The 14,275-nt window shown below is 39.0% G+C and overlaps 1 protein-coding gene across 4 annotated transcripts in view; it reads left to right on the top strand.

Moving 5' to 3' along the window:
- Positions 1 to 14,275, top strand: part of WNK1 (WNK lysine deficient protein kinase 1) — a 108,954-nt gene that overhangs the window by 79,047 nt on the left and 15,632 nt on the right. For 3 of the 4 annotated variants that reach the window (XM_075504265.1, XM_075504283.1, XM_075504294.1), the window contains 9 exons: positions 68 to 230; positions 784 to 900; positions 3,257 to 3,430; positions 4,219 to 4,270; positions 4,433 to 4,573; positions 4,926 to 6,352; positions 9,087 to 9,170; positions 13,166 to 13,252; positions 13,951 to 14,020. In XM_075504265.1, coding sequence (XP_075360380.1) covers positions 68 to 230; positions 784 to 900; positions 3,257 to 3,430; positions 4,219 to 4,270; positions 4,433 to 4,573; positions 4,926 to 6,352; positions 9,087 to 9,170; positions 13,166 to 13,252; positions 13,951 to 14,020 — 2,315 coding nt within the window. The remainder of the gene's footprint in view (positions 1 to 67; positions 231 to 783; positions 901 to 3,256; positions 3,431 to 4,218; positions 4,271 to 4,432; positions 4,574 to 4,925; positions 6,353 to 9,086; positions 9,171 to 13,165; positions 13,253 to 13,950; positions 14,021 to 14,275) is intronic. The other variant, XM_075504272.1, reaches the window with a different exon arrangement.

A 14,275-nucleotide genomic window follows, 5' to 3' on the forward strand; every position in this document is an offset into this window, starting at 1 on the left:
AGTTACGGAGTGCATGGATAGCAATATAAAGTTGTTTGGGGGTTTTTTTTTTTGTTTTGTTTTTTAGTGCGCATTCTGATGTTGCTTCAGGATTGAGTGATGGCAATGAGAATGTTCCAGCTTCTAGCGGAAGGCATGAAGGGAGGACTACTAAACGTCATATGAGGAGGTCTGTCCGCAGTCGCTCTCGCCATGAGAAGACTGCTAGGCCGAAACTGAGAATTCTAAATGTGAGTATTTTTATATTTTAGTGACGGTTTGGTAGTGATGATGCCTTTTTTGAGCTTCAAAAGTTTCATTTCTTTTGAGGAATGTGTGTCTTGTGTGGCATTGTTCCACCCCCCCATCTCTGAGCACACAAGCTATCCAGTGTATTTCTTCTGCTTCTGGAGTCAGCGTTCCAAAACGTCATCCATTAAGAGCTTTTTGGAGCATTAGGTATGGCAAAATTGGCTTGCTTAGCCACAAGTGATTCCACAGACTATTCTAGAATATTTGATTTAGTCTTACTAGTAATGCTAGGCCAGTGACCTGACCTGTAAGCTAGAAAGAAACAAGGGAACATCGGGAGTTTTAGAGAAAAGTGTGGATGAGGTGAGCTTGGAGGTTTGAGTAATTGGCAGATCCTCAGAAAAAATGATGCTGTACATGGCACCATTTATGAGACTAGAAAGTGAGAATGTGTTTGTATTGGAGCAGTACCATTGGTTTGTCTGTGAGCTTTAAAGCACAAGTCTTACGTTCTCATGCTTTTGGTTTGAATTACTGTTTTCTTTGCTTTAGGTTTCAAATAAAGGTGATCGGGTAGTGGAATGCCAACTAGAGACACATAATCGGAAAATGGTTACTTTCAAATTTGATTTGGATGGTGACAACCCTGAGGAAATAGCTTCAATTATGGTAAGACATATTTTAGAGATGAAGAATTGAATCCAGTCTTAATCACAGTAGTAATATAAGCAGTCTTATTTTCTCATTTGTGTTTCAGAATTGCTCTTCCATGTAGCATGGCCTGTGCTCACCTTATTGGTATGCAAGCACAACTAGAGACTCTGGGTACAGAGTGGTATACCAAATTCACAGTTAATATTGCATGCTCAGTTCACATGAAAATTTGCATCAGTTTTTACCATAGAATTGCAGTTTTATCAAGTACATCTGCTTTTGTGTTTTTGCAATCTAATTTTTTGAAAAACTGCAAACAACTTTCAGAAAGCACCAGGTTGGTTAAATTCTGTTTGCTTTTCTAAGAGCAAACATTGCTAGATCTTTAAAACTTACGCTTAAGCTTTGAGGTTTTTTGCTGCTGTTCTCAACTGAAACTGCAAGATTCTGCCCTTAAAGTAAGGAATGGGAATCACTTTCTGGTTTCTGAAAATCTGTAATGACTGACGCTAGTTTTGACTTTCTCAAAGGAAAAAAACCTCTTCATTCAATGTATAATGGTCAAGCATAGAAAAGAATTTGCCCTGTAGAAATATGTTTAAATGAGAGTACTGTGTAGCCTAGAATAGAACCTCCCCTCTTATTTTTTTTTTTTTTTTTTTTTTTTTAAATTTAAACTCTTATTCCTGGGCTGGTACAATCTGAATGAAACTGAGATTGTTTTAGTGTTACTGAAGTGAGGGGGGATGACAAAAAGCAGTATCTTTTGCCAGCTTCTTGGGCACCTGTGCAGTATTCATCTTTTAGCTTAGAGAGGCATCTTTTAGCTTAGGGCAAAATAATAGGTGCTGTGTGCTGGATTTGTACCTGTCAAAAGCAACCAAATCAGTGACATGGGAAAAATGATCTCTTCACCACTAATGGCTTTCCAAGAAAGAGGAAGGAATTGGTTCTTGGCTATGTATGTGTATTGGCAGTGTGGGGAAAAAAAAGTCAATAACGTGAAGTTAAGTGCCAACAAATATGGAGAGAATACATAGATGTCTTCGCCTCATACCTAAAGTGATCCTATGGAGGAATAAAAGATTTAAAAAACAAACAAACAAAAAAAGCCAAAACAAAACAAAAAACACAAACAAAAAAAACCCCCACCACCAACAAAAAAACAAACCTCAAGCCCAAACAAAACCCCCCAAAAATACAAAACAAAAACCCCTCTAAATTACAAAACCTGCAGATATTTGAAGATGAGTCGAAGCAAAATAAGGAATTGTGCATCCAAAATGCAGTCACGTAGTTGAAAGTGTGCAACCTAATTTAGACAACCGAATCTGAAACTTTGTGCTCATCGGTTTTCTTGTTGAATGTTGACAAAACTTTTGATTGTAAGACTTCCTGGTTTCCTTTTAATCAGGATACTATTAGGCATACCCCATATGGGTATCTGTTATTGCTCAACTTAAAACACTGAAGGTTTCTTTAACTATGTATTCTGCATTGCAAAGGCTGATAGAAGTACGTCATGCTTGTCTTTCCTTTTTCTGAACCAGCATCCCAGAAACTTGATGTAAAAACAATGTCTCAGGCTTTACCTCTAAGGCACTTTCCCTCTCTCTTTTCCAGCAGAGATACTGTGACTGACAGCTTTACTTCTGTTTCATAGACTAACTGTCTCTGAGAGTTTTACCGTGCGTTATTCGAGGAGACAGAATTTTCTCATGGGTCAGACCGAACTAAGAAGGTCTTTCTAAATGCCAAGTATACTTCTTGAAGCTTGTTTCCTCCAACATAAGCAGCAGAATGTATTTTTATAAAGCAATACTATGTATTGAAACTAGATAGGCTGAACAATCTTCCTCTCCCCGTACAGGGAACATAATTAATACTTGCATTTATGTACTACAGCCAGACTTTGAGTTCGTGATGTGCAACCTGTATAGAGTAGAAGTTCTATATGACATGGAAAGAGAAGCATAGAACACATCTTGCAATACAGAATTTTCAATTTTTTAATATTATAGTTTCTTTTAAATGTGGCTCTTAATGTACATTACATTGGATATGAGAAACTGCAGTAAGATAAGGCTGCTAATTTTAAATTTCACTGTGCTAAGCAAAGATTGAGGTGATAGTTTGATGAAGAATTGAGACTGAATGTTGTTCCACAGCAGAGAGTAAACAGGGCAAATACTTCTGTGCTGGAGATAATTTTAGAAACAATTGTTTTTCTCTAAGGTGTCACCATCTTTATCTTGTGCATAAGAACAGTGAAGGGAGGACAAACAGTAACACCAAAAGTAAATTATGGTTATTCAATATATAGTTTTGAAATAATTTGTGGAAAATTATTGTTGCTTTGTTCTCTTTACAGGTGCAGAATGAGTTTATTTTGGCAACTGAGAGAGACTCATTTGTAGAACAGGTACGAGAGATTATTGAGAAAGCAGATGAAATGCTAAGTGAGGATGTAAGTGTGGAGCCAGAAGGTGATCAGGGTCTGGACAGCATGCGGACAAAAGATGATGGCTTCTTTCCAGTGTCGCAGGTATGTAAAGGACAGATTGCCTTAGCTATTTGTATTTTCCATTTTGGGTGGTATGGCTTTGTGAGTAGACCTAGCTAGAAACTGAAACTTCCTTTTGTGAGAAATACCAAAGCTTAATAATTAAATGAAAAGACAAACAGAGAAAGCTTCATATCAGGGGGAGAGCCTAAAATGCATTTAGAAAGCTAAATAATGTAGACCTCTTGCTTTTTGACGTGTTCTAACACTTCTGAAGCTGCTGAATCTCCTAACAGTCCACTAAACAGACAGTCTTAAATGCTGAGGCTTCTCGGATTTGAGGTTATTGTGAGGCAGGACACTAAAACCCCCAGCCCTGTGCTGCTCACTAAACACTGAGAGCCTGGACTCAGGCCCTCTGCGCAGTGAGCTACTAAGAGATTGGATGGCTCAGTTAGAAAAGAACAGGTTTTGAAACTGGTTGCTGGGAATAAGAAGGGGTGACATTTCCTGAGTCTCTGCCTTATTTCCACCCCAAAGTAGTTTGAAACATCCAGTTACCTGTGGAATGTTTAAGAAAATCAATTGGACTGCCTGTTAACAAAAGAGTGTTTAGATCAATTTGCTATATTGATGGTCACTCAGCTGAGAAGCTCTAAAAGCGCTGTAGCTGACATTATCTGGGCAGAATTCCACTAGTTTAGTAATGGTGCTTGGGTCCAAGGTACTGCTTGCCTTAAATGCCCACATTTCAGTAAGCTAGCATTTTAAGAACTATCTTCTGGGTTTCTGTTTCAGAATAGAACTTTAAATTTTATCTTACTTTACAGAAATTAGAGTTCAAACAGCCAGATCCTACATCTTCCATGCCACAAAGAATAGGTAAGTCTTTTGTGATTTTTTTCCAACAGTTACCTTTTTCTGTTTCAGCGGATGGGTGCAGCCAAGTTTTTATTTTGTATGATGGAGTGCACATTCCATATTGCAGGTTATGTATTTAGTTACAACCATGTATCACTAAATATGTAACTTCTTTCTGTTTAGGGGTTCCTCCTAGCTCCTTTACCCAGGTTGTCCATTCTGCAGGAAGACGGTTTATTGTCAGCCCTGTCCCTGAGAGTAGGTTAAAAGAACAGGGCTTTTTCACATCTGCTGTTCCTGGAGGAAAAGAAGCTCCGGATATGAGTAAGTTATCTAAACTCTTAAAGTCTGATGGCTAAGACATGTTCATCAAAACTGTGAAGTTAGTTAACTAAACTGTTCCTAAACACCTCTTAAAGTACTTGGGGATGTAAGGAACTGTCTCTCCTGGTAAGAAGTGATTATAATTTGGTGATACTATGCACGATTCTCAGGGAAAAAAATGTTGATGGGCTGTCTGCAAGATTCTGAAACCTTAATTCTGGATTTTAATGTAAGACTGGATTTGTAATCTTTTTTTATTATGCTGAGAGGTAAATGTGATCTTAGTCTAGCAACAGACAACAATACTGTAATGAACTTTTCCAGGCGGATTGACATTTTTCTGTTCTTCCAGTTGCTGCACCTCCACTACATGGTCCTGGAATGAATCTCTCCCACTCGGCATCATCACTGAGCTTGCAGCAAGCTTTCTCTGAGATGGGGCATGCTCAAATGACAGAAGGACCTAGTACAGCTCCTCCAGTGTTCAATCAAACAATACCACCATTTCCACCTGCACTTTCTACCATGGCGGGCAGTGGCGCACCTCCTGCATCTGTGGCTGCTTCTTCAATATCTGTTCCCTCCAGCACAGGTGTTTCTCTTCCAGGATCTGTTACTTTGCCTTCAGAAAGTGCAGCTGTTGGAGTTGCACCAAGCGCAAGTGCGCCAAGCTCTATTTCTCCACCTCCAGCCTCACAATCTGGACAGCAATCGACTGGTGTCGCTTCCAGTGTGAGCGCCCCTGCTTCTTTCTCCTTACCTACCACATCCCAGCCTGCTCAACCAGTAACTGGAGACATTGCCCCCAGTATCAGCACGCCGTCGTCTTTGGCACTGCCATCTACCCAGGTTCCTGGTGTCACTGGTCTTGGTGTTGCTGCACCAGCTGTGACATCTCAGTCTACTCCTCAGATTGTCACTAGTATGGCAGCACCACAGACATCTGTTGCTCTGTCTCTGGCTCAGAATGTGGCTTTGCAGCTTCCTCAGCTTAGTAGCAGTGGCTCTGTCTCCAGTCTGGCAGAAACAACAGTTGTAAGTGCTCCACAGTCACTACCTGAGAGTGGGCAGTCTATGGATAAATTGCAGCTCTGCAATGCAGCTGGCTTATCTCTTCCAATCTCTGCACCTTTATCATCCTCAGTAGCAACAAGCATATGTGGTTCAGTCACTCAGCCAGTGATACATCCCTTACTTGTCCCATCAGGAATTACATCAACACCTGTCCTACCCCAGATTCCAGGTGCAACACCTATGTTGCCCCAGGTTCCCTTACCTGGTGTCTTACCACAACCAGTTACTACCTTGCCTGCAGTACAGCAAACTTTGATACACAGCCAGCCGCAGCCAGCTCCATTGCCCAATCAGCCTCATATTCACTGTCTGGAGGCTGATGCTGATGCTCAGTCTAAAGCTCCTGGTATTGATGATATAAAGACCCTGGAAGAAAAGCTACGGTCTCTCTTCAGTGAACATGGTAACGTGGGAACAGTGCATCCGTCAGTATCTCTGGAGACATCATTGGTAATGGAAACTACAGTTATTCCTGGGATACCAACCACTGTTGTTGCACCAACTAAACCCCTGACATCCATTAGCACTTGTATACCTCCGAGCAGTTTGCCTCTTGGACCAACTGGCTTGCCAGTGCTTACACCAGTTGCCACTCCCGGGCAAGTGATCACCCCAGTCAGCTATATTTCGGCATCGAGCAGCATTGCAACAGCAGTAGTGAAACCAGGGACCTCTCCTTCAAAGCCCCCTCTTAGCAGGGTACCGGTAAGAAATGCAACATTTGTATGAATATTCAGGTATTGTAGGAAACAGCCTCCTTGAGCAAAATCCCTTTTATAAAGCAAAATATTTATTCAGGCAGATGTGTCTTCATTTAATATCATATTGAAAGTTTTATGCTCTGGTTGGAGGTGTTTCATTTTGTCCATATTGGAAAAAAAAAAAAAGTCTAATTCTATATTGTGCCTCAGAGAGCTCTCTAGTGTTGCTGTTAATTTTTCCTACACCTAAACTACAAAGAGTGAAGCAACTGTGGTTTGGGTTTTTTTGTGGTGTTTTTGTTGTTGATTTTTTTCAAATAGAATTTGGAAGGCTTGCTTTAAATAGCTTTTTGTCTTGTACATGATCACTAGAATGAGGTGGGGTGGTTGTATGTTCCACAAAGTAGTCAGGATAGCTTAGCTTTGCTTCTTATCATTAGCCTGTTCCTTGAAGGCAAGGATGAACCTGACTGAAAGATTTTTAGAAGTCCTCTGCTGCTTATGTAGTGCCTGGATACTCTTTTCCTTCCAAATGTTAGATTTGTGAAATCAGAATTTTGGGACGTTTAAAAGATACCTGGATATCTGAAAACAAACTTTTTTGTTTACTGAATGGTGCTCTTCAAACAAACACTTTTTCATAAAGAGATAGTCATGATGTATAGGAACAACTTGAGACATGTTGTGGATGTTGTTACCTGCTCGCTAACCAAAAGTATCAATATGTGGAATTAGACTACCGATTTTCTTTTAAATGGCTCCCTGTGTTGGGAGAAAGTGCATTTCAATATTTTAAACTATTGGTAGCCCTTTCCTTTTCAAAGTTAAATGGGAATAGGTTGAAGAAACTTTCAGGTGTTTAACAAACCAAAAACCTTAATACTCACTTCTTTTTTTTTTCTGTGACGTTCTTTTCCACTCAGAAACACTTTTGTGTTGGTCTTCTTTAGCCAGCCTTACTATTAACCAGTTTCAGGCCATTCGAATTGAGCTAATGCTCCTAGCATCTCCATTCATTAGTAGTCTTTCCCTTGTACTCCTTGTATTCAAACAAAGTAGAAAATTTCTGCCATGGAGGAGTGGGAATATGTGCCAAGGAAGCTGGGAAGGAAATCTAGAGACAGAGGCATTCATGTATGTAGAAATGAAGTTGAGAATTAGACAAGAAAGATTAGAAAGTAATAAAAACTGGTATTGGTTCAGGAACAGTTGGAGCAGTTAGAAACCTGAGAACTGCAAACCTGTAATTACAAAGGCTTGGGTTTAAATGTAATAAATGTTTGGGGTTTTTGATGTCAGTTGTGGGAAAACTACCTCCTCTCTGAAGTTTTCACTTATAAATAAGTTTGGGTTTTTTTCAAAGCTTAACTTTAGTTTCACTTTCTGTGTTGTTTTTGAGCTTTAAGGAGCTTATTGCTTTAGTTTTCTGGGGTTTACTAAACTGTGTATGTGTGTGTTTTGTTTTGTTTATGGCCAGCCTGTTAACCTAGACAGTTGAATGTGTTTTGACTTGTCTTATGAATTCATTTAAAGTATGTTTTGCCTCCTATTTATAAACTAAATTATTAACTTACCGCAGCTTAACAATTTAACATGCCTCAGAACAGGTAATGTCCATGTGTGTATTCTTAGTGCACAGAAAAGCTGAGGTAATGAACTTTGTGTGGTTCCTGCTGAAACATTTTTGGGAGGATAGATAGTTATAGAGTGTATCTCCCCCTGGCAGTTATTACTGCAATTTGAACCATTAGTTAAGCTGTGGTAGTATGACTGCAAGCTAGAACTGGTTCCGCTTGTTGAGGACCGGAGTACACTTTGGGCCAATTGCAACATACCCAGCAGCGCTTGCTGTCGTACAAGGGAAGCCAGCTGACCAAGGCTATAACTCATAAGGCTATCATGTATTTCTCAAACTTCAAAGTCACGATCAAGCCTCAAGATTACAGCTGAGAATAAGAATTGCAAGTTGTGTAATGGCTCACTTAATTCCTAGAACTTCCTACTTCCCTAACAATGGAAATAACTAACTGGAATGTGCTATCTGACCTGGTGGGAAGGCTTTGATGCCTCCTTCTAACCTTTCCAGTCTCTCTAACCTCTTCCACATAACCTTGGATGACTTCCCCCTACCCAGTTGCATGGCCTAGTCATCTTCTGTGGGTCATCAACACCCTTCAGGTTCAAAAAAGGTGATGGATCAAGAAATTGGTGTGAGAGGTCTATATATCTGCTTCTCAACAAGTGGAGACATCCTCAGGCATGACAGTTCCTGTTCTCAAGTCATATTGCTTGGAACAATTTGCCAGAAGCATGTAGCTTGCTGTTGCTAATGGGCAGTTAACATAGATCTGTTGTACGGAGATTGAGTGCATTCTTGCACCCTTTTATAAATTAAACTTCTTGGAAACTTAATTGCTTTTTGGAAGAATTATTGTAGTGTTTCTTGCAGACTTGAAAATAATATCCCCAAGATACTTTGCTCCTGGACACAGCAGCTTGTTTAAACTGGAAATTGTGGCCATTCAAAGATAATCTGGATTAAAAAATAAAACAAAAGCAAACAAGCAATTTTGTTGCAAAATTCCATAAAGACTCTATGCTAACTCTCCAGGAAGGAAGTCTCTACAGAAAAAAATGTGGAGGCTTCTGTTGTATGACATGACTGACTGTAGCTTGGTATCTGATCCTTCTGTTGTTCCGTGTCTGATGGACTCGCGTTTCCTCTTCGTTATCCATAGGTGCTACCAGTAGGTTCTGAACTTCCGGCTGGCACTCCATCCAGTGAGCCGCTGCCACCTTTTCCAGGACCTTCACTAACTCAGGTGCTACATGACTCAGCAGATTTTTATCTGCTGCTTTTCCTTTCAAAGAGCATGTTTCAATTAAACTCTCCATTGCATGTTATTAATGTCTTTTTCTTTTCTTTTGACTGAGTAACCCCTTTTGTGTAACTGTAGCGATGGCCAGAGTCACTTCAGCACTGGATATGTAGCTTGTCCTTCGGGATGCTGTATCCAGTGTCTGAAGGACAGGAACAGTTGATCAGGCTTCTGGTTTTTTAGTGTGTTAACCTGAACTTTAGAGGTGTGTGTGTTTGTTTTTTTTTTTTTTTAAAAGTAACACAGGTGAGTGTGTGCATAAAACTTGAACCTGTTTTCTTCTTGAAAAGGGTATAGTAGCAAAATAATAGCTCTTTAGGGGAGCAGTATATATTGCAATTAAACATTAATGAAAATGCAAAATTGCTGGCTTTGTGAATTCCCAGCTTTTGTTGTTTTTTGTTGTCCGTCCATCTCTCCCCCCCCCCCCCCCCCCGTTATTACTACACTACACTCTGATTTCACTAGGCTTTCAGATTTGCAAAAGGTCTTTGAACCTCCTGATCGTAAACATGAGTTGAAATGTAACAGTGGCTTCCCTTGCTCAGATTCTGTCCTTGTATGCAATAGTTAGCTTGGATATTTTGTATGTAAATACAAAAAAAAATTCGTATGTAAATAAATAAAAAAAACCAACCTTGAACCTTGATGAAGTCCTCTCCATAATACTCTGGTAGCATTTTCCCTCTCATCTCTTGCAATGGAGCTCTTGAATTCAAGTTTCACCTGTGGAAGGGAACTTAAAATGACCGTTAAAGTTTATTTTAGTTCTTTGCAAGCTGTTCCTATTTTGGGACTTACAATAGCTTGGTGAGAAAACTTCTATCTGAAAGCATTTAAGCTGACTGTCATACAAATGAATAGTGTTAGAAAATTGCAGATTGAAACTGTGCTAAGGCAACTTTGGTTAATGAGCTGTCATGGCTCATATTCTACAGCTAAAACTGTAAAAACTGCATTACATGTATTGGGGTACTAATCTTCAAAGATACCAGTGGAATAGTATTTCTATTTCTGTCTTTCAAATGTGAGAACCATGGTATTACCTGGTTCTAAAGACAAGTAGAGTTGAACAGCAGGGCATGTTAGTGTAGTTTTATGTTGGTTATGACATCAATAGTCCCTTTTTAAGTTTTCCAGCGCTTTTCCTGCAGTGCTGTCTATGCAGAAGCTCTGTCTTTGTTCAGCAGTTTCTCTAGTTCTCTCAGTTAATATCATTATTTTGTGATCTCTTAAGAATCTCTCTTAGACTAAGTTTGCATAGAGTATGTCCTGGAGGTTATAATGGCAACAGTCTAGTGGGCCTAAGTTACAATGTGCTGAAAGTTGACATCTCATTCTGTCTGTTCCTGCTCTACCACCTTCTTGGTCTTCATCTGATGGAGCAAATGCAAATCAGTGACCTTAATCAAGGAGTCCTTGCAGATGGCCTCCATGTCCAGAACTACTTCTTGGTTGTCTTTTTTTTTTTTTGTCTTAGCTAAAGCATGTTTAAATCTTTTGTAAGCAATGAGAATCAAGTCTACTACTTGGAAAGTATTATTCAGGGTGAAAAGGCAGAAATTTGTGCTCTTTATGTAAGAAAACTATGAAAGTGAATGTATTGCTCTTGAAAGCTGTCATGGAAAGGAGTGCTGCTGTATTGGGTTTTATGCAGCTTCTTTCTAGCAGGCTGAATGAGGGCCATATTCCTGCTCTGTGAGCAATCAGGAAAGGGGTCTCTTCTGCCTCCAAACTCAGCAAGAAGCTGATCAACTTACATAGAGCTATAAGATGGTAGTGTAAACAAGCAACACTTCCCTCCCCGCCCTGGTTTCTGGAGGCAGAAGCTGGTTTATGCCTTTCAGCCAGTTCTTTTTAAAGCATGGTTTTGCTAAAGAGGAGACAACAACAATTTGGTGATAATTCTTAGCTGCATTCTTACCATGAGCAAGAGGTAGCAAATGGATTGGGAGGCAGCTGGTTAAAATCAGTCACACTAAGTTCATAGTCCTTTTTATTGTCATTGCTTGGAACTGGGTACATTAGTAATATTTTTTCCCCCAAACTCAAAGCACTTGTAGCCACTTATGTGACTCAGACCACTGTACCACTGCAAAAGGCTTCTTCCTGTTTGTCATAGGTATTTTTGGCAGGATTTGTGGGATGGAAAAGGCACAAATATAGATCCCTTGCTTCTTGTCCTTTTGCAAACAACTTACCTAATTTCACTTCTCATTTGAACTCTAAAGCCTGTCTAGGAGTGAGGCAAAATTGGAGGAGACCAACTGGATCAAATCTAATTGACTGTTAAGAGCATTTGCTGCTATCTGGAAAATTACTGGCTTGTCTTAAAGTAGATAGGCTTGCCTTCCTTACTGCTTCTGTCAGTAGCTCATTACACAGCTTTTTTTTTTTTTTTCTTTCCTTAGTACCAGACTCCTAATTTGCAGACAAAGTATGTGTCATCTCAAGACTGGTTTTGGACAGTTTGTTCCTTAGTCTTAAATACCTGTTCTGTTTATTCCTTAATTGCTTTTTGAAGTGTATTTAGATTAATTTTTCAAGCTTCATTTTGGTACCCTTGTTCCATAAGGAAATCTTTATTTCCTGATCATTCTGATATCTCAACTCTTTGTTTACTTGAAGCAAATATCTTCTTGTGAGTGTAAGTGATGAGAATTATACAGTATTTCAGGTGAAATGTCCTTTTTATTTTACAGTATTATTGAATTAAATTAGATCACTTGTGTGCTTAAGCATTTGGATTTCGGAATGGAGTCACAGAAGTCTGCATCTTCTTGTGCCCTTTTTTTTTTTAATTTGGATGGAATTGATGTGGGGTTTCTTGTTCTTAGGTTTTTTGGTTGTGTTTTGAAATCCACAATTCAGAAAGAATGTGATCCTGGCAACCTGTTGAAAGCATCTTTATGCTATTGTGTATCTCTAACTTTCAGTTGCTTGAAAGTGGAAGGTAATGTGTTATGTTGCCATGACCTCAGCTTCAGTTCTAAAAACAGATCTAGCTTTTTAATATAGAAGACTTGGAAAGATTAATGATGCTAAAGTTTGGATGGACATTTCTACTCCACAGGGTCAGAATTGCAACTTAGTGACATCTGTCAACACTTTCTTCTTCTATCTGTATCTTAGGGATATAGCCCTAATTAATTTTGAGTGAATCCAGACTTTTCTTATCTTTAAGATACTTTTAGGTAATTCTTCTTCTCTTCCCCTCCCCAATTCAGTTGGCCAACTTTGAAAATCATCTTGGATGCCAACTCAAACAGCTGAAGTCTAAGTAATAAGCCTACTTGAGAGAGACTTTGCCCCTCTCCCTTCCCCCTCTTCAAGTCAATCCATCCAGATAGCTTCTTTGAGGGAACTTGTAAGTGGTGTGTTTTTGTTTTCATTTGTTGGTGGTTTTTTTGTTTTGGTTTTTTTGTGGTTTGTTGTTTGTTTGGGGTTTTTTTTTTTTTTTTTTTAATTGTGTTATCTTAAATTTTGCTTTATCCATGCTTGCTTTTGAAATTATGGGCATCTTTTAGAATTTTTCTTTGAGATTTTTTTTTTAAATTGACTTTCTTACTTCAGGATTTTAGATAATCCGTAATACAAATTACCTGCATTATCTTCCAACCAAAAAAATGTAGAACTTGGAGGCTTGCAGCATCTTTGGTCGGTTCTTAAGAGTGCGAATGCAAACTTCATGCTAACTTCAAGAAAAACAGAAGTTCCAGTTAATGTTTCTTTTCTATTTTTTACCAAACGTGTTGATTAAATTGCTTCTGGTCTTACTCTGCTGTACATGTTAAATGTAAACATGTAGGAAGGAATATAATAGAAATATGTAAGCTGTACTGACTGCTTTAAATTTTAGTATTAAATGTGGCTGTTGTTTCTCAAATGTGATGTATTTCTGAGCTGGGACAGCTCTTTACTCTTTCCTTTCTCATCAGTCCCAGCAGCCACTGGAAGATCTGGATGCTAAGCTGAGAAGAACCCTTAGTCCAGAGACCGTTCCAGTGACATCTGCTCCTGCCTGTGTACGTTTGCAATGTTGGCAGTTAGTAGTCTTTAAAAACTTCAGTGTTTTCTCAAGGTCATGCTCTTAGGTCACTGCCTGTAGTATCACTACACCAGTCTTTAGACTTCTAAAAGTGAAGAGTGATCTTCCAGTTTGTGGGACTGAGTCAACCAAAGTAGGAAAAAAATCTGTATATTGCAATAGATTACGGATTTCCTGAGGCTGGTTTTGGTATTAATTCTTAATCCAGCTTTTCTGGTGATGTCATTAATGTCACCAAACTAGAAGGGGAAGTGACTATGGAATAAGGAGAAAGAGTACTAAACAAGCAGTTTGTGATATGTCAGTCTTAATTTGGGAGGGATGTTTAAAGTGTGGATCTGAAATTTTAAGAGACTATAATAATAAACTTTGATACAAAATGAAGATAATGATTGACATTGTGATCTCCAAGTGGTTACTTATGCATTACTTCTGCAAAGCAAAAGGGGATGTTCTGCTAACAGCCTCAGGGTTGTAAGGTGTGCAAAATCTCTTGCTGATGTTGCTTGTGTTGGAGGTTAAAAACTCTTGCATTCATCTTGTCATGGGTCATACTTTGACCCTGGTGGAAATAAAAGATTATGTAATATGCAGTGTGGTGGATTTGTTGGCATTCAATCAAACTGCTGATTCTTTTAACTTAATTTTATTTTGTTTTCCCCCTTGAACCTGTAGTCTGTGCCCTCAGTAGCATCTACAACGGTTACCGGGCTGGTGTCCACAGCAACACAGTCTCTGAAGGATGGTAAGACAGCCTTGATGATTTTAGATGGTTTTTCAGCATGGAGATATAATCCAGAATTGAACAGACTAGCAACTTGGAAGGATATAGCCTTTTTTAGTAAGTCATACAATGGCAGTTCCTTAAGGATCATATTAGTTTTTAGTAACCAGACTGAAATTTCCCAATGTAGGCCAGGAGAGGGGAATGATACATGTATATTATAGTAACTCGTTTAGGATTTAAAGCTGTGCAAAATGCTAAATTAAGACTTGCAAA

Source organism: Mycteria americana, chromosome 1 (genome assembly GCF_035582795.1).
Source record: "Mycteria americana isolate JAX WOST 10 ecotype Jacksonville Zoo and Gardens chromosome 1, USCA_MyAme_1.0, whole genome shotgun sequence".
NCBI lineage: Eukaryota > Metazoa > Chordata > Aves > Ciconiiformes > Ciconiidae > Mycteria > Mycteria americana.